The sequence below is a fragment of the Eriocheir sinensis genome, chromosome 22 (assembly GCF_024679095.1).
Source record: "Eriocheir sinensis breed Jianghai 21 chromosome 22, ASM2467909v1, whole genome shotgun sequence".
Classification (NCBI taxonomy): domain Eukaryota; kingdom Metazoa; phylum Arthropoda; class Malacostraca; order Decapoda; family Varunidae; genus Eriocheir; species Eriocheir sinensis.
This window is the reverse complement of record NC_066530.1, coordinates 7,900,318-7,922,585: the sequence shown is the minus strand read 5'-3', so window position 1 is coordinate 7,922,585 and position 22,268 is coordinate 7,900,318. Positions and strand designations below refer to the sequence as shown.

The window sequence follows — 22,268 nt, the reverse complement described above, 5'->3', positions numbered from 1 at the left end:
GCAAAATGCAAAGTAGGTGTACAGTCCTCTTAAGCTTATATCCTCTCTTAGCTCTCTACCTTAGGATGTAGTAATAGTAGTAGTTGTAGTAGTGGAAGTAGTAGTAATAGTAGTAGTGGTGTTCCAAATTAGACCGTGCAATAGGAAAGACAGGTGAAGTACAGGTGAATGAAGTACACGAGGCAGGGCAAGGGAAAAACAATGGTAAAAATTCTTCGCAAAATGTAACTTCTATAAAAAAAAGACACAATGCAAAAAGAACGATAGGTTTTGATTGTGAGGTGTCTTGCAACTCTAGCAGTCTCGAAAAGGTTTAAGTCAGAGAAAGAATGAAAGAAGAAGGAAGGAAATACTGAAAGATTGAAAGGAGGAAAATACAGTAGTCCCTCCTTATACACGGATGTCAGGTTCCAGATTAGACCGTGTATAAGGAAAAACCCGTGTACTATAACATTTCAAGAACAGATTAATGAGGTATACGAGGCAGGACAAGGGAAAACAATGGTCAAAATTCTCCGTTATAAAGAAACAAGGCAAAAAAGAAGGATTGATTTTGGTTTCCGCGAGGTGTTCTGTAGCTCTGGAAGTCTCGAAAGGGTTAAAATCATGAATATAAGAAAGAAGAAAGAAGGAAGTTGAAATGGAAAGAAGGAAATTGAAAAGGAAAGAAGGAAATTGAAAAGGAAAGAAGGAAATTGAAAAGGAAAGAAGGAAATTGAAAAGGAAAGAAGGAAATTGAAAAGGAAAGAAGGAAATTAGGAATGAATGAAGGCTGCTCCAAATTCTGCGGGGGAGCTCCAAAGGAAAGTCTTGTGCTGTGAGGCGAGGATAGGCAGTCACACTGAAGCCCTTTAAACCAAGACAGCGTTCTCACTTTCTCACAATATAAAATGACATAATGCTAAAAGAAAAAACGATTAACTTTGGTTGAGAGGTGTCTTGTAGCTCTTGCAGTCTCGAAAGGGTTTAGGAAATATAGAGGAATGAAGGATGCTGCAGAGTTTACCAATGAGAGGGATGAAATAATGAAGATAACGGTTCACTCTTGCAGTAGAATGCTGGACAGTATAGGGAAGAGGTTGAAAGGAAAGTCTTGTGCAGTGAAGCAACACAGGAAAGGAAAGTCTTGTGAGTGAGGCAACACAGGAACGGAAAGTCTTGTGCAGTGAAGGGAACAGGAAGGAAAGTCTTGTGCAATGGGGCAACACAGGAACGGAAAGTCTTGTGCAGTGAAGGGAACAGGAAGGAAAGTCTTGTGCAATGGGGCAACACAGGAACGGAAAGTCTTGTGCAGTGAAGGGAACAGGAAGGAAAGTCTTGTGCAATGGGGCAACACAGGAAAGAAAAGTCTTGTGCAATGGGGCAACACAGGAAAGAAAAGTCTTGTGCAGTGGGACAACATAGGAAAGGAAAGTCTTGTGCATTGAGGCAACACAGGAAAGGAAAGTCTTGTGCATTGAGGCAACATAGGAAAGGAAAGTCTTGTGTAGTGGGGCAACACAGGAAGTAAAGTCTTGTGCAGTGAAGGGAAGAGGAACCAAAGTATTGTGCAGTGAGGCGAGGATAGGAAAGTCAAACATGCTGAAGTCCTCCAAAACCAGACATCGTTCTCACTCTTCTTGAGGCAGACGAAGACGGTGGTGAGGGTGAGGAGCAAGGTGAGGGTGGACACGGCCGCCGGCACCACCACCCGCAGCTCCTGCCACCCCGACGAGGCGAAGGGCGCGCCGCCCCACACACTCACGCCGGAGTCTGTGGCCACTGGGCGGGGGAGGAAGAATGGTATCAGTAAGTTATCGGCAAATGTTTCTCAGAGAAATAAAAGAAAACTTGGAAAAAAAGAACGTCACTTGGAAAATTGAGAAACAGAAACACCAAGTAGGCACCCGGGGCGGCACGAACCTGCACAGGCACTGCAGTGATGGCTAAAAAAAATATAGTATGAAGTTAGTACTGGGCTGGCACGGTAAGGAGGGGCAGTGAACAACAAATCCATCATCTCAGAGTCCAGTGATCGTGATGGTAATCGATTATTAATCGATTATTTTTCGCCAAAGTAATCAGTAATCGCGATCACAAGGTAACTGGTGGTATCGGCCACGACCACTGCCGGCTAACAGATCGGCTCTGGTGAGTACAGTGACGCAGGATTCATTACAGGCGGCAAAACATGTCCGATGAAGCAACAAAGTCAAATAAAAGGAAATATACATTGTTTACAGTGATGATGTCAATTTGTAATGAAGAATTGTGTTACTGAAAAAGTAATTGATGAAATTATATAATTATGTTTACAGTAAAGGAAGCAGCTCAAGGCCAAAAACAAGTAATGAAAAAAAAAGCCGGCTAATCACTGCCCCTGTGAAAAGAGTTTAGAAGAGTGGCCAAGGAAAGGTAAAAAAAAGGCTGAGAATAAGTATTGTTTGGTTTGGTAGCTACGTGGGGTTCGATAAATCTTTTTTTTGCTAGATTCGTTGAGCAGAGGGCTGAATGTATTAAAGATATAAAATAATACAGTATGACAGTTCCAATCATGTCTGGTTTACACTACGAGAGTCAAGTGTTGTACGTACTGGCGTGCTCCAGCGGCGGCGTGGTGATGGCGTACTGGGCGGGCGTGGACCCGGCCGCGTTGTGCGCCGTGACCCGCAGCTGGTAGCGCTGGCCCGCCTCCAGCCCGCCCAGGGAGTAGGTGCGCGTGGGCGGGACCTCCGTCCCCACTGCGGGAGGAATGGGTGACTCAATCTTCGTGGCTTTAGTGGTAAGCTATTACACCTAACGTCAGTAGTCAGCAGTAGTAGCTTCAGTGGTAAGATATAAGGCAGCAGTAGTAGCTTCAGTGGTAAGATATAAGGCAGCAGTAGTAGCTTCAGTGGTGAGATATAAGGCTGCAGTAGTAGCTTCAGTGGTAAGATATAAGGCAGTAGTAGCTTCAGTGGTAAGATATAAGGCAGCAGTAGTAGCTTCAGTGGTGAGATATAAGGCAGCAGTAGTAGCTTCAGTGGTGAGATATAAGGCAGCAGTAGTAGCTTCAGTGGTGAGATATAAGGCAGCAGTAGTAGCTTCAGTGGTGAGATATAAGGCAGCAGTAGTAGTTTCAGTGGTGAGATATAAGGCGGCAGTAGTAGTTTCAGTGGTGAGATATAAGGCAGCAGTAGTAGTTTCAGTGGTGAGATATAAGGCAGCAGTAGTAGTTTCAGTGGTGAGATATAAGGCGGCAGTAGTAGTTTCAGTGGTGAGATATAAGGCAGCAGTAGTAGCTTCAGTGGTGAGATATAAGGCAGCAGTAGTAGTTTCAGTGGTGAGATATAAGGCAGCAGTAGTAGTTTCAGTGGTGAGATATAAGGCGGCAGTAGTAGTTTCAGTGGTGAGATATAAGGCAGTAGTAGTTTCAGTGGTGAGATATAAGGCAGCAGTAGTAGTTTCAGTGGTGAGATATAAGGCGGCAGTAGTAGTTTCAGTGGTGAGATATAAGGCAGCAGTAGTAGTTTCAGTGGTGAGATATAAGGCAGCAGTAGTAGTTTCAGTGGTGAGATATAAGGCAGCAGTAGCTTCAGTGGTGAGATATAAGGCAGCAGTAGTAGCTTCAGTGGTGAGATATAAGGCAGCAGTAGTAGCTTCAGTGGTGAGATATAAGGCTGCAGTAGTAGCTTCAGTGGTGAGATATAAGGCTGCAGTAGTAGCTTCAGTGGTGAGATATAAGGCTGCAGTAGTAGCTTCAGTGGTGAGATATAAGGCAGCAGTAGTAGCTTCAGTGGTGAGATATAAGGCAGCAGTAGTAGCTTCAGTGGTGAGATATAAGGCTGCAGTAGTAGCTTCAGTGGTGAGATATAAGGCAGCAGTAGTAGCTTCAGTGGTGAGATATAAGGCAGCAGTAGTAGCTTCAGTGGTGAGATAATGATAAACCTTCACCTTCCCTCACACACACCACGGCTGCTTTGTGCTTCTAATTTTAGTAATAAATGCCAAGATAAACCTTTAGCTTTCCCCACAGACTCTATAGCGATACTTATAAGCCAATCAGTACGAGTCCAACCCTGATCTTGTACTGCCATAACCTTGCTAACATCACCCCTGTCAGTCTTTATATACCGGTACACTATAACAAGTCTCCACGCACCATTACTTAGAATTCCTGTCACACATCCTACCCTGCTATTGTACCTCCATGCCCTTGTTAACATCACCCTCGGCAAAGCCATTCTGTACTGACACTTCAATCAAGTCTTCACACACCATTAGTTAGCATTCCTGTCACAAATCCTACCCTGCACTGTATTATCATAACATTGTTAACATCACCCTCAAAGTCTGTCTTCTGCTACACTACAGTCAAGTCTCCGCACCATTGGAACTTCCTGCCCCGCACCACCCTGGCTCCCTTACCCGTGGTCCAGGCGGTGGCGGCGTCCTTGCGGTACTCGACGCTGAAGTGTGTGATGGGGCAGCCGCCGTCCGTCCACTGGCTCAGGTACAGCGTGGCCTGGGAGCTGTTGGTGGTCACGAACTGAAACTTGGGAGGGTTCTGTGGCGGCCGACCCTTAGTGCGCGCTGACTCGGTCTTGGAGGGCTCGCTGCGACCTGTATATGGGAAACATACATACATACACATATACATGCATACATAGATACGGTAAACTTGGGGGCAAAATCAGACTATACGTAAGCGTGGCTGCGGTGCTCATCTTCCTCTCATTGTCCCTTGAGCCTGTGGAGGTAACAACCCATCACCCCGGGACACAGGGCCAGTGTGACATTCGGGTTACCACAGTTTTCTTTCCCCAGGTTTATCCATGTACCTATTTATTGACCAGTCCATAAGGGAGGATGAAAGGCTGGGTGGGCTGCACGCCGACTGTCAGGCTGGGATTCGAACCCGGAGCCGCGGCTTCGTAGCTGAACATGCTAAACTGCTTTTTTTTTTTTTTTTTTTACAGCAAAGGAGACAGCACAAGGGCACAAAAAAGGAAACAATAATAAAAAAAAAAGCCCGCTACTTGCTGCTCCTGTAAAGAATCCGAAGAAGTGGCCGAAAGGGGGGTCAATTTACACTATTTACTGAAATACCATACATATATACACATGCACATTTGTAAAAATCAATATCATCTTTCTTCATATACTTGTAAACTTAATCGTTCTTCATCTACTAAAAAACTTCATTTGTCTTCATATACTTACTTATAAACTTCCTAGGATCTCTTATAACGTCTTTTTGCACTAGAATCATCCATTTCTCTTCCTCTATTTATAGAATTAACCCCATTGCTAGGAAAACTACCCTACTCTTCTATCACAACCTTATTTACGTCAGCCTTCATCTATCCTTCATCTATTTATAAACTTACACCCATTTATACAACCTCTACCCTTCATATAATGCTCGATCTAAATGAACGTCACCTTTGTTAATAAGTCACTCACTAACCATAAACATTAACCCATTAAAAGAAGTTCTACCCTTTGCATTTACTAACAGAACCTTATCAGTATTTCTTTCGTGGTGCTCGTCATCCACTCTACGTAAAGTCACCACCATGCAGCGAGTACCTTGAACCCCGGCCTCTCCCTCACCTCCCTCCAGGGTAGCATCGATTTCAACCTCTTTTTACAGAAGGCAAGTTTTGTGATTATCTTCATAGCCCAGTTCATCTTATAAGTCAAAACAACAATAAGAACATCAACGACGTCCAGAGTAGAGAGGGCTTAAGGGACAGAGCCATTTTTTTCTAGCTTGCACTGGGAAAGGCTACACAGGCTTCACATCACAGGAAGAACAAGAAACAAGTTGCAAGGGAGAAGCGACCTTGTATTTGGAGTACCGAGGGTGGCTTTTCTCCTGGAACTTGCATCTTGTTCTTCCTGGGATAGCCTGGCTTTCCCAGTGCATACTAGAAGAAAATGGCTCTGCTCCTTGTGCTTCCTCTCTGTCAGACGCCTCATCCGTCAGTCATCGGGGACTCCAGGAAGGATACAGGGCTAAGGAAAAAGTTCCCTAGATTATAATGAGCCTCCGCCAAGCCTCACACAAGTTGTCTAGAGTATAATGAACCTCCGCCAAGCCTCATACAAGTTGTCTAGAGTATGATGAGCCTCCGCCAAGCCTCACACAAGTTGTCTAAAGTATAATGAACCTCCGCCAAGCCTCATACAAGTTGTCTAGAGTATGATGAGCCTCCGCCAAGCCTCATACAAGTTGTCTAGAGTATGATGAGCCTCCGCCAAGCCTCACACAAGTTGTCTAGAGTATAATGAACCTCCGCCAAGCCTCACACAAGTTGTCTAGAGTATAATGAACCTCCGCCAAGCCTCACACAAGTTGCCTAGAGTATAATGAGCCTCCGCCAAGCCTCACTAAAGTTGTCTAGTGTATAATGAACCTCCGCCAAGCCTCACACAAGTTGTCTAGAGTATAATGAACCTCCGCCAAGGCTCACACAAGTTGTCTAGAGTATAATGAACCTCCGCCAAGCCTCACACAAGTTGTCTAGAGTATAATGAGCCTCCGCCAAGCCTAACACAAGTTGTCTAGAGTATAATGAGCCTCCGCCAAGCCTCACACAAGTTGTCTAGAGTATAATGAACCTCCGCCAAGCCTCACACAAGTTGTCTAGAGTATAATGAGCCTCCGCCAAGCCTCACACAAGTTGTCTAGAGTATAATGAACCTCCGCCAAGCCTCACACAAGTTGTCTAGAGTATAATGAGCCTCCGCCTCACACAAGTTGTCTAGGTATAATGAACCTCCGCCAAGCCTCACACAAGTTGTCTAGCGTATAATGAACCTCCGCACCTCCATAAGCCTCACACACAAGTTGTCTACTATAATGAGCCTCCGCCAACCTCACACAAGTTGTCTAGAGTCTAATTAACCTCCACTCCAAGCTACTCACACTTTTTAAGCTTCTCTTAGCTACTCCGCCAAGCTTCTCACACTACTGACCCACTCTTTTTAAGCTTCTTACTCCCGGCTACTCTACTCTTTTTAAGCTTCTTACTCCCAGCTACTCTACTCTTTTTAAGCTTCTTACTCCCAGCTACTCTACTCTTTTTAAGCTTCTTACTCCCAGCTACTCTACTCTTTTTAAGCTTCTTACTCCCGGCTACTCTACTCTTTTTAAGCTTCTTACTCCCGGCTACTCTACTCTTTTTAAGCTTCTTACTCCCGGCTACTCTACTCTTTTTAAGCTTCTTACTCCCGGCTACTCTACTCTTTTTAAGCTTCTTACTCCCGGCTACTCTACTCTTTTTAAGCTTCTTACTCTCAGCTACTCTACTCTTTTCAGGCTTCTTACTCTCAACTACTCTATTCTTTTCAGGCTTCTTACTCCCAGCTACTCTACTCTTTTTTGTTTCTTACTCTCAACTACTCTACTCTTTTTAAGCTTCTTACTCTCAGCTACTCTAATCTTTTCAGGCTTCTTACTCTCAACTACTCTACTCTTTTCAGGCTTTTTACTCTCAACTACTCTACTCTTTTTTGTTTCTTACTCTCAACTACTCTACTCTTTTTTGTTTCTTACTCTCAACTACTCTACTCTTTTTTGTTTCTTACTCTCAACTACTCTACTCTTTTCAGGCTTCTTACTCCCAACTACTCTACTCTTTTCAGGCTTCTTACTCTCAACTACTCTACTCTTTTCAGGCTTCTTACTCTCAGCTACTCTACTCTTTTCAGGCTTCTTACTCTCAACTACTCTACTCTTTTCAGGCTTCTTACTCTCAGCTACTCTACTCTTTTCAGGCTTCTTACTCTCAACTACTCTACTGTTTTAGGCTTCTTACTCTCAAATACTCTACTCTTTTAGGCTTCTTACTCTCAACTACTCTACTCTTTTAGGCTTCTTACTCTCAACTACTCTACTCTTTTCAGGCTTCTTACTCTCAACTACTCTACTCTTTTCAGGCTTCTTACTCTCAGCTACTCTACTCTTTTCAGGCTTCTTACTCTCAACTACTCTACTCTTTTTAGGCTTCTTACTCTCAAATACTCTACTTTTTTCTGGTCTCCCATTACTGTCACTCACTCCTTCCCCATTAAAAACAACTCTATAAAACAGATACACATAAATATACATGATGGATACATTAGAATAAGAAGACAGTAATCCATTTTGCAGCAAAGAAGCAGATCAGCCCCATTGGACGCACTAGACAAAGAAAACTCTTACGAAAACATAAAACAAATTGACCCTTGCATCAAATTATTATAACAAGACCTCACAAAGACAGTAGCATGAAAAATCTACATTCGAAACAAGGAAGAACAGGAAGCACTGATGTGTATATAGGTTTGCATCGAGGGCGGCTGTGAGGGTCCAAGTTATCCGTGGGGAAAGTCAATGCAGTCACAACTTTATTCCATTTCTCAAACTACGAGTGGACAGCATCTTCTCTCTCTCACAAAATAATATATGGGGTTTGTGAGAAGGGTTCTAAGGATCTCAATCTCCAAAGTCTAACTATGGCTATGACACTGATAATTAAACAATCCTAAGACCCCCAGATATGTGTCACGTTAATTTTTTGTAATAGACAACTGTATAAAATAATATATGGAGTCTGTGGGAAGGGTTCTAAGGATCTCAATCTCCAAAGTGTAACTACCGCTATGGCACTGATAATTAAACAATTCTACGATCCCCCAGATATGTGTCACGTTAAATTACTGTAAAAAAGAACTGTACAAAATCAACGGCGCCAAAAATCAACATGCAAACCAAGTTCCTACAAGAAAACCTCGCCAAAACAACATTATAGCCCGACCTGTAGTGCAACGAGGAGCCCTGCAGCGTGGCGCCCCCGGTGTCCTCCACGTTCCACTGGACACGGACTGACGAGGTGGTGGTCTCGATGACGTGTAGCGACGGTGGTGACGGCGGAACTGCGGAACCGAGAAGATAACTAACTATTAACGGGGAACATACGTCAGGGGGCACGTAGCTTCACTCAACCTCTCAGCCCCCTCAACCCGTTCAGCCTTCTTTCAACCTAGAGAGTCCCCGCGAGCAAGCCTCCACGCAGCTACTCTATCCATCCCACGCCCTTCCAAGAATCGATCAACTTGCCCCAGCATGAGTTTCGTGGGCGTCCCTTTGGAGAGAACCCACGTTACGAAACTAATGCTGCTGTGTTAGGAAATAAACACAACTCTCTTTAACTGAAAACTCACACAACTTGCATCTTTGGTTATGGGACCGAATGTGTTTTTATTTCAGTATAAGTAATTCATCAACGTCATCTTTGTTAATCCGTTGGAGTTAATGCAGCCGTGTTAGGAAATTAATATGCCAGTCACTGTCTCTTTCTGAAATCTGGAATTAGACAACTTGTAACTATTGCTGCGGGTCCTGACATGTTCCTTCTGTACAACTATTTTTATCAACGTCACCTTTGTTAGTCCTTTTTACACATTAAAATACCTCAAGAGAAACAAATGCTGTTGTGTAAGGAAATAACATGGAAATAACATGTATGAAAGGAACTGTCTCTTTCTGAAAGCTAAATATATACAACTTGCATATATTATTGTGGGACATGACATTGATGGATTGACAGTTTATTGTTGCAGGTATACAGCAAAGGAAAAGGGAGGAACCTGCCATCCCAACCTCCAGGCAGTACATAGTGTGATTGTACAACTTGATCTGACATGTTTTTTTTGTTTTTTTCGGTATTATTATCCCATCAGGGTTGTCTTCGATTATACGTTTTTTTCCCATTAAAGTACCTCAAACGGGTCGCCTCTCAGTCTAGGTCTCTTTAACAAATGCTTTAAGTCGTGCATCATAATGTTTTAATGTATGATATCATTCTCACATCAGTTTTCTGTATTAGATCCTAACATTTGTTCTTTAATGATTTTTCTTTGATGTTATACTGAAAAAGGAACATCTTACTAATGCTGGTAGCCTCCCAAGTTAAAACCATCAAGCTGCAAATAAAAAATATATATAATGCCGAGAAATGAATATGTGCCGAAGCTTGTTTGGTTGTAGGCATAGTGTGACTTTATATTGCGCCTCATCAGAAACATTTTATTTCGTGTTATGCTTTAAAAGGATCACACTAATGTTTGTAGTCCTCAGATTCTAGCCAGGTCCTGTCTTACCCAGCACGGTGAGGTGGTACACGGCGGAGTCCCTGCCGTGGTGGTTGGTGGCGGTGCACGTGTAGCGGCCGCCGTCGTTCCGTTGCAGGTCACTCAGGCTCAGGGTGCCGTCCCGCTGCACCGACGCCCTGGGGACATAGCAACTCTCAGGATACAAACACATGAGGGAAACATTGCCAGGAAGTGAATATATCCTGCTTCAGGCTGCCAAGTAAAAGAGATGCAGGAAAGAAAGTACCTGGTTGACTTAAGCTTTAGAGATGTATGTATTGTAAGCACTGGCATCTTTTGTGAGTCGTGGAAAAAACATGTTGAATGAGTAAAGAAAATGAAGGAGAGAAAGATAAAGAAAGATGATACTGCGCCATTTAACGTAACTTTGTATGTGAAATGAATCATACGTGGGAGTAAACTGCATAAGTTAAAGCAATATCTAACTCGGAGTAAAACGTAAGAGGCACAAAAACATAAAGAACTTGTAACGAGTATAATTATAACAACAGCTCTGAAAATGTTTGTAGCTCTTTTACGTACCACTGCCATGCTCAAGAGTTACTGAAGCATTGCTAAAATGTACTACCGTGGAGGCGGTGGTCGAGTGGTCAGCGTGCGGGCGTGATGAGCCCGGGGACCTAGGTTCGAGCCCCACCAATGCACGCTGACAATTTTCAGCCATTGCCAAGCGGCGGAAGATTACCCACATGCTGCCCAGTCCTTCAGTCAACCCTAACTTCAGCGACTTCGATCAAAAGGAGCACCGGGGGGCAAGGGGGCAGAATGGCCCAAGCAAGTCATACATCTTGGCAGACACTATAAATAAGATTCGCCCGCGGCACTAACGGGCTGGGGTCGTCCAAGAGATCCCTCATACTGCCTACCGGCGCTATAGGCAGCACCTAAAAAAAGAAATCTGAACATGACTTTACCAGATTATAGACTGGATGCGATATAAGCAAAAATCTGAATAGTTTATAGAACCGTGTCGCACCTCCTTCAGAGCGACGCGTACTGGTGGGCAGCACGGTAAGTGCGTCCTCTAAGCCTACACTTTAACAGGTCATTAAGGAACGCAGGGATTATCTATAGGGAGACCAATTCCACGGTAGCTGCACCTGGCCGTCGAGTCGGCACCCTTTGACACAGAACGTTTTGCCTGAGATATAGGCCACTGCCCCTGACAACAGTGTAATAGTCATGAACTCGCCTCCTTCCTTGCAGGATCACATGTGAGGGCCAGAAGACGTGTATGACCTCTCAAGGTCTTGAAGTAAGGGAATCCTTTTGGCTCGATGCTTAAGTGTGTGCCTCCTGTCTCAAAGACCCAGGTTCAATTCCCGAGGAGAATGTTTGGGAAGATATATATTATCTGATACAGATGAGTTTCCGGTGTGTTTTGTGACAGAGATGTCCTGTCCCGATAAGCGAATTTCATCAGACAGTTCTTTGACGGTCAGCCTGACCTAAACCATGGTCTGCACAACACACTTATACACAATGTAATTATTGTACCAAGATACATAAACACATCAAGCCAATCACACAAGCCAATTCCATTTACCGCTTCCAAAGCCCTGAGACGACTGTCCGTCACATGAGTCACAGTAAACGACGGCACTGTCGGCGAGCTGTGAGGTGCGACGCCTCAGCCATAACAGATGCGCGTCTGGACGTGGGAGCACTGGCCGCTACCTGCTGACGAAGACGTGAGTGCCACGCCACACCTTTATGTTTCCAAGAGTCCCTAAACAAACACTGACTTACATACGTGGCTCTCATTCTTCGTTCCTTCATGTTTTCTTTGATTTCCGTTCATTCTGTTACTAAACAAGAACTGGCGGAAATCATGTGATAAAAGTAGAGTCAGCATAGCAAGGGAGCGGGTAGGCTTGAGTTGTTGTGGGCTGATAAAGGAAGGAGCTCATTACGATAATGAGTAACGTGCAGCACAGGAAAGAACAATATATAAAGATCTAGTTCGATCATGGCACATGATGGACGCATTGTTTTTGTTCAGAAGCAAAGGTAACTACACGGGCAAGGGTTTTAGCACGTACTGACGGCCCGGGGAGTTGCTTTGCCCATCACGGGAGCCGTTCACTAATGTAAACATGGCTGGCTGGGTCCTTAGAGTTTTATTCGTCACACTGCGCCCATAATACACCGTTGCCTTGTAGGCGTTGGAAAGCTAACGGCAGGTGGTGGGAATCTTGCCAAGACACTGCTTACCAGTCTGCTGGTAACTTTGTTCTTCAACTAAAAATGTCAATTTGTACATGACACAAGTTAGGTAGGCTTACGAAAGTTGTTGGAAACTTTGTGTAGAAAATTTCGATGATTTTTTTTTTGTTACTAAAAATTAATATTTGGAGGATGAGTGATGGTGCTGCTGCTACTACTGCCAGTAATGCTGCTGACAATACGACTCCTGCTACTACTACTACTACTACTACTACTACTACTATACTACCACCACTACTACTACAACAACAACTACTACTACTACTACTACTACTACTACTACTACTACTACTATACTACTACTACTACTACTACTACTACTACTACTACTACTACTACTACTACTACTACTACTACTACTACTACTACTACTACTACTACTACTACTACTACTACTACTACTACTACTACTACTACTACTACTACTACTACTACTACTACTACTACTACTACTACTACTACTACTACTACTACTACTACTACTACTTTTTTTTACTACAACATAAATGATACCTCCACCCATGTTTATTTTCCCGACACATAATCATGGAGGGCTCCATAGTTTGGAGGTCATTAGCCCCAACTCTGTTCGCTAATGACTGTGGCATCCAACCATATCACTAATACTACCTGACACTAAATCACCTATCATCTATTACGTCTAGATCCCCCTTTCCTTCCCCACTCAAGTCACTCCCGACCCACCCTAATGTCACTCTCCACCACTGTGGCTTCATAGTCCATATTGGAGATGTTGGTGGCTTTTGGGCCAGAGTGTCTGGTGCCCCTGAGACATAGGATGGCCGACCTGAGCAGGGAGAACGAGAGGCGACACCTCATCCAGGCGACAACGTGACTCCTTGGCTGATGCTTCTTTTCTGAGATTAGTTCCGCGAGGCGTGCGTAGAAGCATTGGGCCCTGGGACCCATCCCGCCGGATGTGGTGAAGACGAGGGGGGTGAAGCTGCCCTGATCCACATGTTGGATTCTTTCACCGTATGCCCTTGTCTTCTCCTGCTCGTTCCTGTGGTGGGCGGCTTGCAGGGGCAGCTCACGGTGACAGGCAGCCATCGGGTCAAATATGCGGATGTCCATGAACGCCCGCTGTCTGCGCTCCCAGAATCCGCGGGCACTTACATCAACCCGTGCCTCCTGTGAGGTATTGGCCGTCCTGTACCGAAGGTGTTCGCCGTCCAGGGGAAGCAGTGCCGGCTCGGTAGTGACGTCTTGGCATACCTCCCCGAGCATGCTGGCTGTCAGATCCCTCACTTCATCGTGTCGAATACAGACGAAGCCTCCTTTTTTACATGTCATGGTGTGGGTGACATCATTTGGTGATCCACATGCACAGAGATCAGGCAGTCCCTCAATCGGCCAGCCATATCTCAGAGCAATGGCGTCGACAAATTCTTGTTTGTTGAGGCTGAAGCCCTTTGCTCTGATTGGTAATGACATTAGCCAGTTAGAGGCGCCTGCCTCCTGTGCTGTGTGTATTTTACTACCCATTTCTGTGGACAGGTGGTGTGTAAGACGGTCCAGCTCGTCTTTTTGGACCTGTTGCCTTTCTTCTGAGATTTTTCTTTTAATATCTCTTATTTCTGTTTGGTCTATCTCGCCCTCTGCCTCCTGAGCGATGATCCTGTTGATGAGTGACCTGGTAAGGCTGATGGAGTTTTTTTTGGTTCTCCTTATCAGCCAACTTTTCAGGGTTGGTGATCCCCATCCCACCCAGTCTTGGGGGAAGTGCTAGCATATCCCTCGCCTCCTCCCCCAAGCATGAGATTTCACTAGCGCCGGCAAAAATACATTCTTGACGGCGTTTTCCAGTGGTCGGAGGAGTGGACTGATGCCGGGGATGGTGCGCATCAGGAACGTCCACCGATGTTGGATGCCGTGGGTGTACGCTGAATAGGCAGCGTGTGGCTCAGTCTTGGCAATGGCAGACAAAAGCTTCTATTTCCTTCACCCATTCAGCTACTTTGTCTCCCACGTACTCCTTATATACCTCTGTCCCGATCACTGCACCTAAGTGTCGTTGTCCGTCTTTTGTCACAATGACGCCACTTCCTCTAAAAGTTTCTGTGGCATGGTCATAATGTTCAGGTTTGACAATAAGGACAGACTTGGTGGCGTTAGGGATGTATCCTATCTCAGGGCCGGCGGTGTTCACAGTGTCCCACCACCCTTTTAAGTCTGAGATTTTACCAGCACCTGAGAGGTCATCCGCATAAGCCACCTGTTTCACCCGTGTTTCTGCGAACGCGATTTCATTTTAGAGGACTGATAGGCCCAGGGCGTACTACTACTACTACCACTTCTGCTTCTACTACTACTGCTACTACTACTACTATTACTACTACTACCACTACTACTTACTACTACTTACTGCTACTACTAATATTACTATAGCTACAGAAGGGGATCCGACCAGCCACATGCCCGCACATTTTGCTGGCCGGCATCTGTACCTGTCCATGTTCACTGACTGTCTATGTGAGTCAATGTTACCTTTGTCAGTTATGTCCCTTACTTCTTCAAATCTACATATGTTGATTGTATCTATTTGTATGCCCTTAACTGTGTGTTCCCTTATGTCTGTATGTGTGTGTGTCTCTCTATGTGTGTCTGTGTTAGTCAATGTTCCCTTTGCTCATGTCCTTTACTTCTGTATATCTATGAATCTTGATGTCTATATCTATTTATATTTCTGTAATTGTACGTTCCCTTGTGTCTATTTATGTATGCCTGTTTAAGTGTGTCTGTGTGTGTGTTTATGTATGTGTGTGTCCGTCTGAGTGTGTCTCCGTGTGCCAGTACGTGTCCTCACCTCTGCTGGCCGGAGTGCAGCGGAGCCCCGTCGTGCGCCCACTCCAGGCTAGGCTCCGGCGCGCCCACGGCCCCGCACGGCAGACTCACGTCCTCGCGCCACGCCGCTGTCACGTTGCCGCCCACGGACCACACGCCGGCGCCCACTGCATGCCATGGGGACACAGCATTGCAGGACTTGATTAGGCGATGCATAGGTTACTATAGGCATAGAATTACTGGTGATGTAAAGGTGATGAGAGACTTGATTATGTGATGCAAAGGTCACTTGGCGTAGTAATAATGTAGAGAAGTTACTGAATAGAAAGCAATCAATGATAAAGCGTTGCTAGATCCACACAGAGCTACAATACACACACACACACACACACACACACACACACACACACACACACACACACACACACACACACACACACACACACACACACACACACACACGCACAGACACACACACACACACACACACACACACACACACACACACACACACACACACACACACACACACACACACACACACACACACACACACACACACACACACACACACACACACACACACACACACACACACACACACACACACACACACACACACATAAATAAATATATAAATAAGAAATAGATAAGTAAATGTATAAATAAAACCTCAACTGCCATTGCACTTCCACCCACCTGAGTGCGAGGGTTTGACCAGCACCACGCTGCTCGAGGGCCCCTCGCCCTTCTTGGTGGCCGCCGTCACCCACACCTGCACAGATGTACACACACAGGGAAGTATTTTAGAACAGTAATGGCTAATAGGGGTGGTACGTGGGATATCATTCAAATTATCATCGCCATCAGTGCTGCTGCTCCTGTTGCTGTTAGTATTTATCTTGGCACACCTAGTATTATCAGTCTTCCATAGATCACTACTATCTTCAACGTTGCTGTTAATGTCGCTGCTGTTGAACAGGTGACACACACAAACGGATGAATGTAGATATGTGTTCCGCTAGGCACAAGGTCCGTGGGAAGGACTAAAGAAGCTTAATCTACATTCTTTGGAAGGAGGTGGACTGAAAGGTGACTCAAATGAAATTTTGAAATGGAATGAGATTAATAAGGAAAATTTAGATCAAGCATTATACTGCATAACAAATGTTAGGACACAGAAGAACGGGTATTCACTGGATAATTTCATCTCAGCTTAGATCTTGGGACCACGGGACGGAATGGCACAACAGTGAAGATAAAACTGTACTTAATTTATTTGGTTAATGGAATGTATTTGGTGCTCAAGCTGCTGCAGTACTACTCACGCTACTCTAGCAGTTTATAGGATTAGTCTACTATACAAGTTTTCCAGCTAGACTGAGAGACGCCAGTTGGCCAGCAAGGCGGCATCCTACAACAACATTCCCCTCACAACATTCTAGCAGCAGCTCCTCCAGGGGACCGTTTACCTTCACAAGCGCAGCTCAACGAAACATTCACAGAAGGTAAGAATGTGCGGCAGAGGCGACACTAGCCACGCATCTAACTACGAGTTGTCCTCTGTTTACAAGCACTGCCCCCCCCCCCCACCACTAGCCAGCACAACCCTCAGCTTAGCGACTTGGTGGTGGGGACCAAGACCAGGACCAAGGCTAAGGCTGCCATCTTGCCAAAACTTGGTAGCTCAATTTCCTAATGCTGCACACAGACAAAGACAAGGACACTGACGTAGATGCAAACACGGATCACGGACAAATGGTTGCCAGGATGAAGACCAGTCCACACAGCACTTGGTCAACCCTTCACTCACCTTGTGGGCGACGTGGGACAGGTCATGCAGCGTCAGGTGGGTCAGCTCGGGGTCAACTCGGCGACTGATTTCCCCACCACCGCCGCCGCTTCCACCGCCCGCAGCCTTCCAGTACACGGTGTAGCGTATGAGGCGGCCGTGGGGGTGTGCCGGCGGGGCCCAGGACACCACGGCGGCCCTGGGACCTGACGCCACGGCCTTGATGCGTGCTGGGGCCTCGGGGACTGCATGAGGGAGGAAAGGAGACGGTGAAGAAAGGGGGAAAGGAGACGGTGAAAAAGGGTGCAGCAGAGAAGGGAAGGAGGCAGTGATGAAGGGTAAAGAAAGGAGGCTGTGAGGAAGAGGTGAAGGGAGGGAAGGAAGGAGGCACTGGAGAAGGGGTGAAGCAGTGGTGGTGTGTCTGTACGGGATGGCCCAGGTAATGTTTCGTGCAATGTAAAAAAAAAAAAACATGTGAATGCGGGGCGAGTGTATGGATCTAGCTGAAAAATATCTGCAGGTGTGTGGCGGGTGTGGGTCAACACGTGAGTCGAGCTGTGCCGAAAATGGTGGCTGCTCTCATGTGATTAATACGAGGCACGGCTGGAAGGTCACTTGGTTGATTTATTTATCTATCTCTATCGTCTATCTGTCTATGTAACTATCTATCTGTCTACCTGTCTATCTGTCTCCCCATTCACTTATCCCTTTACATAGCTTTCTGTCTGTGTCACTCACTGTTCTGGTCAATAAAGCATTTAGTCTATTTATTTATCTACCTACCTGTCAATTAAGCTTTCTATCTATCTATTTGTCAGCTAATTTATCTATCTATCTATCTACCCTCATATTGATCTACCTATCGATCTTTCTATTGATCCATCTTCATTCGCTATATCAATCAATCAATCTATCTACCTGTCTGTCGATTGAGCTATCCATCCATCTATCTGTCTATTCATCTGTCTATCAACCAATCTATCTATCAATGTATCTGTCCCTCAGCTCTTCTGTATATCCATTAACATATATGCCTGCGTTCCTCACCGTCCTGATGAGTGGTGCAAACCAGCGCCTCGGAGGCCACGCCCTGCCCCGCCCTGGTGGACGCCGCCACGCTCACAGAGTAGTTCGTCCAGGGCCTCAGGTTGTCCAGCTGGGCGCGCAAACCCTTGGACATCATGGCGGCCTCCTCGCTGCCGTCCTCCGTGGCTGCCGTTTTCCAGAAGGCGACGCGGTAGCTGGTGACGACGCCGTTCCTGTGTGAGGGCGGCGGTGGGGTCCACGTCACCACCAGGCTGGATGAGGATACCCCGTCGCACCTCACTCGGCCGGGCGGCGCGCTGGGCTCTGTGGACACCCGGGGAAGGTTAGGTTCATATTCTTAAACGTCTCTGGCTCCCATTACGGCTGTTTTCCAAGGGCACAGGGAAGATTAACCGGGTTTTCATGGGTTACTTTCCCGTTTAAGATGCGGAGGTCGTGTAACACTATCACTGGGATCGCGAAAAAATAGTCCATGAAAATCTGGCTCCCATTACGGCAGTTTTTCAAGGCCACAGGTAAGATTAACCGGGTTTTCATGGGTTACTTTCTCGTTCGAGACGCAGAAGTCTTGTAACACTGTCACTAGGACCGCAAAAAATAGTCCATGAAAATCCCAGCAACTTCTACGAGAGGCTTTTCAAACATGTAAACTGAAGAGAACATATCAAAATCTTTCAAACCTTAGTACGTGTATTTAAAAAGGCTCTCGCAGAATCTGTAGGGGTTTCCAGGGGTGATTTCTTGACCCCGGCGGCAGTTTTGGAAGGCATCAGCGCCATGAACGGTAAAAACAGTCATGCCAACCCGACGTATCTCCTCTGCGGCCTCTAAAACCGGCCGCAACAAGAGCACGAAGCATTTGATAATACGAGTCTTAGTCTTGCCGTGGGTGTGGTGTTGGCGGAGACTGTTGAAGGGTGCACAGAGGTATGGAGAGGAAAATGAGTATAAGAGGAAATAGGAAGCAGATCAAGTATTAAGGAACAGGCACTCGCTTCTGTGGACGTCCATGGAAGATTGATTTTGTTGTCTCGGCGCCTTATAAAAGATAGATAGAACTATGAAGTCCCCACAGAGGAATGGAGAGGAAAATAAGAATTAAAAAAGATAGGAAGCATCACGTATTAGGAAACAGACACTTAGCTCTGTGAACATCCAGGGAAGGTTAGTCTTGCTGTCTTGGCGCCTTATAGAAGATGGAGGAAAAGGTAAGAAGTGTGCAAAGAGGAATAGAGATAAGTAGAGACAAGAAGACACAAGAAGCATCATGTATTAGGGAACAGACACTAGCTTCATGGACATCCAAGGAAGGTTAGTCTTGTTATAAATCTTGGTGCCTTATAAGAGATAGAGAAAAAGCTAAGAGGTGTGCAAAGAGAAATGGAATGGAAGCTCCTGGGAATAAGAGATAGGAAGCGAGTATCATGGATTAGGAAGCCAACAAAGATACCCAATGACAATTAAGGACAGGAAATAGACTTGTTGTAGACCACATCATGCAGATAACTCATAAGCAAGGGAACAGAGAGAGAGAGAGAGAGAGAGAGAGAGAGAGAGAGAGAGAGAGAGAGAGAGAGAGAGAGAGAGAGAGAGAGAGAGAGAGAGAGAGAGAGAGAGAGAGCGAGAGAGAGAGAGAGAGAGAGAGAGAGAGAGAGAGAGAGAGAGAGAGAGAGAGAGAGAGAGAGAGAGAGAGAGAGAGAGAGAGAGAGAGAGAGAGAGAGAGAGAGAGAGAGAGAGAGAGAGAGAGAGAGAGAGAGAGAGAGAGAGAGAGAGAGAGAGAGAGAGAGAGAGAGAGAGCCAGGGTGGACACAGAATGGGGTGGAAGACGAAATATGAAGCTTTCCTAAGTGTTCAGAATGGAGTACACTAAAAGCATACGAGAGGTGGAGGACGTTAGGAAAGTCCTTTGTGTTGTAGTAGACTAGCAAAGGCCTCGTGTACGGCTCTCAGCAACACACAGTATGAAACACTAAAGTTTTTTTCTTAATCATTGCTTGACTTTTCTTTTTATTCTACAATATCTGTAAGTGTTTATCTGTGTGATTGTCTGTCTGTCTGTCTGTCTGTCTATCTCTGTCTGTGTGTGAGTGTGTGTCTGTCTGTCTGCCTGTCTGTTTGTTTGTGTGATTGTCTGCCTATCTGTCTGTCTGTCTGTCTGTCTGTGTGGTTGTCTGTCTGTCTGTCTGTCTGTTTGTTTGTGTGATTGTCTGTCTGTTTGTTTGTGTGATTGTCTGCCTGTCTGTCTGTGTGATTGTCTGTCTGTCTGTCTCTGTGATTGTCTGTCTGTCTGTTTATCTGTATGTCTGTCTGTCTGTCTCTCTCTCTCTGTCTCTGTTATCCAAGGTGTCTGTCTGTTTGTCTGTCTGTCCGAGCACTCACTGTCCTCCAGCGTGGTGGCGAGGGCTGGCGGCGAGGTGGGTCCGGCGCCCTTGGAGTTGAAGGCGCGCAGCACGACGGAGTAGCGGGTGTGGGGCTTGAGGCCGGGCACGCGGGCACTCGTCACGCCCAGGCTGCCCACGCCGCCCACGCGAGTGAAGTTGTACGTGTCCTCGGCGTCGCTGCGGAAGAGTAGAAGAAAGTGGAAATGAATCAAATCAGGGAAAAGGTTAAGATGGACTGCGTGTTTTAGATCTTGAGACATTGTAAGACTATACACGATGTGTTGTTAAGGGATCAGGGTTTGAGGTTAGAGGGTTACGGGGAAATCTATCGCAGGAAATTAAGAAAGAAAAGACAAAAAGTAAGAGATTATGTGTTAGTTAAGTGTAAGGGGGAAGTCTGTCACAGCAAAATAAGGAAAGACAAGACAAAGGTAAGAGATTATGAGTTAGTTAAGTGTAAGGGGGAAGTCTATCACAGCAAAATAAGGAAAGACAGGACAAAAGGTAAGGGATTATGAGTTAGTTAAGTGTTAGGGGGAAGTCTATCACAGCAAAATAAGGAAAGACAGGACAAAAGGTAAGGGATTATGAGTTAGTTAAGTGTTAGGGGGAAGTCTATCACAGCAAAATAAGGAAAGACAGGACAAAAGGTAAGGGATTATGAGTTAGTTAAGAGTTAGGAGGAAGTCTATCACAGCAAAATAAGGAAAGACAGGACAAAAGGTAAGGGATTATGAGTTAGTTAAGTGTTAGGGGGAAGTCTATCACAGCAAAATAAGGAAAGACAAGACAAAGGTAAGTGATTGTGTGTTAGTTAAGTGTTAGGGGGAATAATATCGCAAGAGAAGCAGAAAAGGAACAAGTGACAAGCGATGAAGGCAGTGACACGAATAAGATGGACTGCGTGTTTTAGATCTTGAGACATTGTAAGACTATACACGATGTGTTAGTTAAGGGATCAGGGTTTGGGGTTAGAGGGTTACGGGGAAATCTATCGCAGCAAATAAAGAAAGAAAAGACAAAAAGTAAAAGAGATGATGAGTTAGTTAAGTTTAAGGGGGAAGCCTATCACAGCAAATTAAGGCAAGACAAGACAAAAGGTAGATTATGAGTTAGTTAAGTGTGAGGACGAAGTCCATCATAGCAAAATAAAGAAAAAACAGACAAGAGAGGTAAGAGATTATGAGTTAGTTAAGTGTGAGGGGGAGGTCTATCACAGCAAAATAAGAAAACACAAGACAAAAAGTAAGAGATTATGTGTTAGCTCAGTGTTAGGGGGAAGTCTATCACAGCAAATAAAGCAAGACAAGACAAAAGGTAGATTATGAGTTAACTAAGTGTTGGGGGAAAAGTCTGTCACAGAAAAACAAGGAAAGACAGGACAAAAGGTAAGGGATTATGAGTTAGCTAAATGTTAGGGGGAAAAGTCTGTCACAGCAAAACAAGGAAAGACAGGACAAAAGGTAAGGGATTATGAGTTAGTTAAGTGTTAGGGGGAAAAGTCTGTCACAGCAAAACAAGGAAAGACAGGACAAAAGGTAAGGGATTATGAGTTAGCTAAATGTTAGGGGGAAAAGTCTGTCACAGCAAAACAAGGAAAGACAGGACAAAAGGTAAGGGATTATGAGTTAGTTAAGTGTTAGGGGGAAAAGTCTGTCACAGCAAAACAAGGAAAGACAGGACAAAAGGTAAGGGATTATGAGTTAGCTAAATGTTAGGGGGAAAAGTCTGTCACAGCAAAACAAGGAAAGACAGGACAAAAGGTAAGGGATTATGAGTTAGTTAAGTGTGAGGGCGAGGTCTATCACAGCAAATAAAGAAAGAAAAGACAAAAGGTAAGAGAGATTATGAGTTAGTTGAGTGTTAGGGGGAAGTCGGTCACAGCAAAATATGGA

At 45.2% G+C, this 22,268-nt stretch overlaps 2 protein-coding genes across 2 annotated transcripts in view; both read right to left on the bottom strand.

The window, feature by feature from the left end:
- Positions 1-1,024: 1,024 nt before the first annotated feature.
- Positions 1,025-4,903, bottom strand: LOC127001984 (uncharacterized). The gene is made up of 3 exons (XM_050867297.1): positions 4,387-4,903; positions 2,574-2,720; positions 1,025-1,761 (listed from the first exon to the last, which is right to left on the bottom strand). Exons 1-3 carry the CDS (start codon positions 4,616-4,618, stop codon positions 1,040-1,042), a joined length of 1,101 nt encoding a protein of 366 aa, XP_050723254.1. The 5' UTR covers positions 4,619-4,903; the 3' UTR covers positions 1,025-1,039.
- Positions 4,904-7,822: 2,919 nt separating this feature from the next.
- LOC127002284 (cell adhesion molecule Dscam2-like) overlaps positions 7,823-22,268 on the bottom strand; it is a 146,091-nt gene continuing 131,645 nt past the window's right edge. The window contains exons 17-24 of the mRNA XM_050868095.1: positions 20,372-20,550; positions 17,993-18,295; positions 16,967-17,190; positions 15,853-15,928; positions 15,176-15,320; positions 10,111-10,238; positions 8,766-8,883; positions 7,823-7,958 (exon numbers count right to left, since the gene is read on the bottom strand). Of these exons, the coding sequence (XP_050724052.1) occupies positions 7,823-7,958; positions 8,766-8,883; positions 10,111-10,238; positions 15,176-15,320; positions 15,853-15,928; positions 16,967-17,190; positions 17,993-18,295; positions 20,372-20,550 (1,309 nt within the window). The remainder of the gene's footprint in view (positions 7,959-8,765; positions 8,884-10,110; positions 10,239-15,175; positions 15,321-15,852; positions 15,929-16,966; positions 17,191-17,992; positions 18,296-20,371; positions 20,551-22,268) is intronic.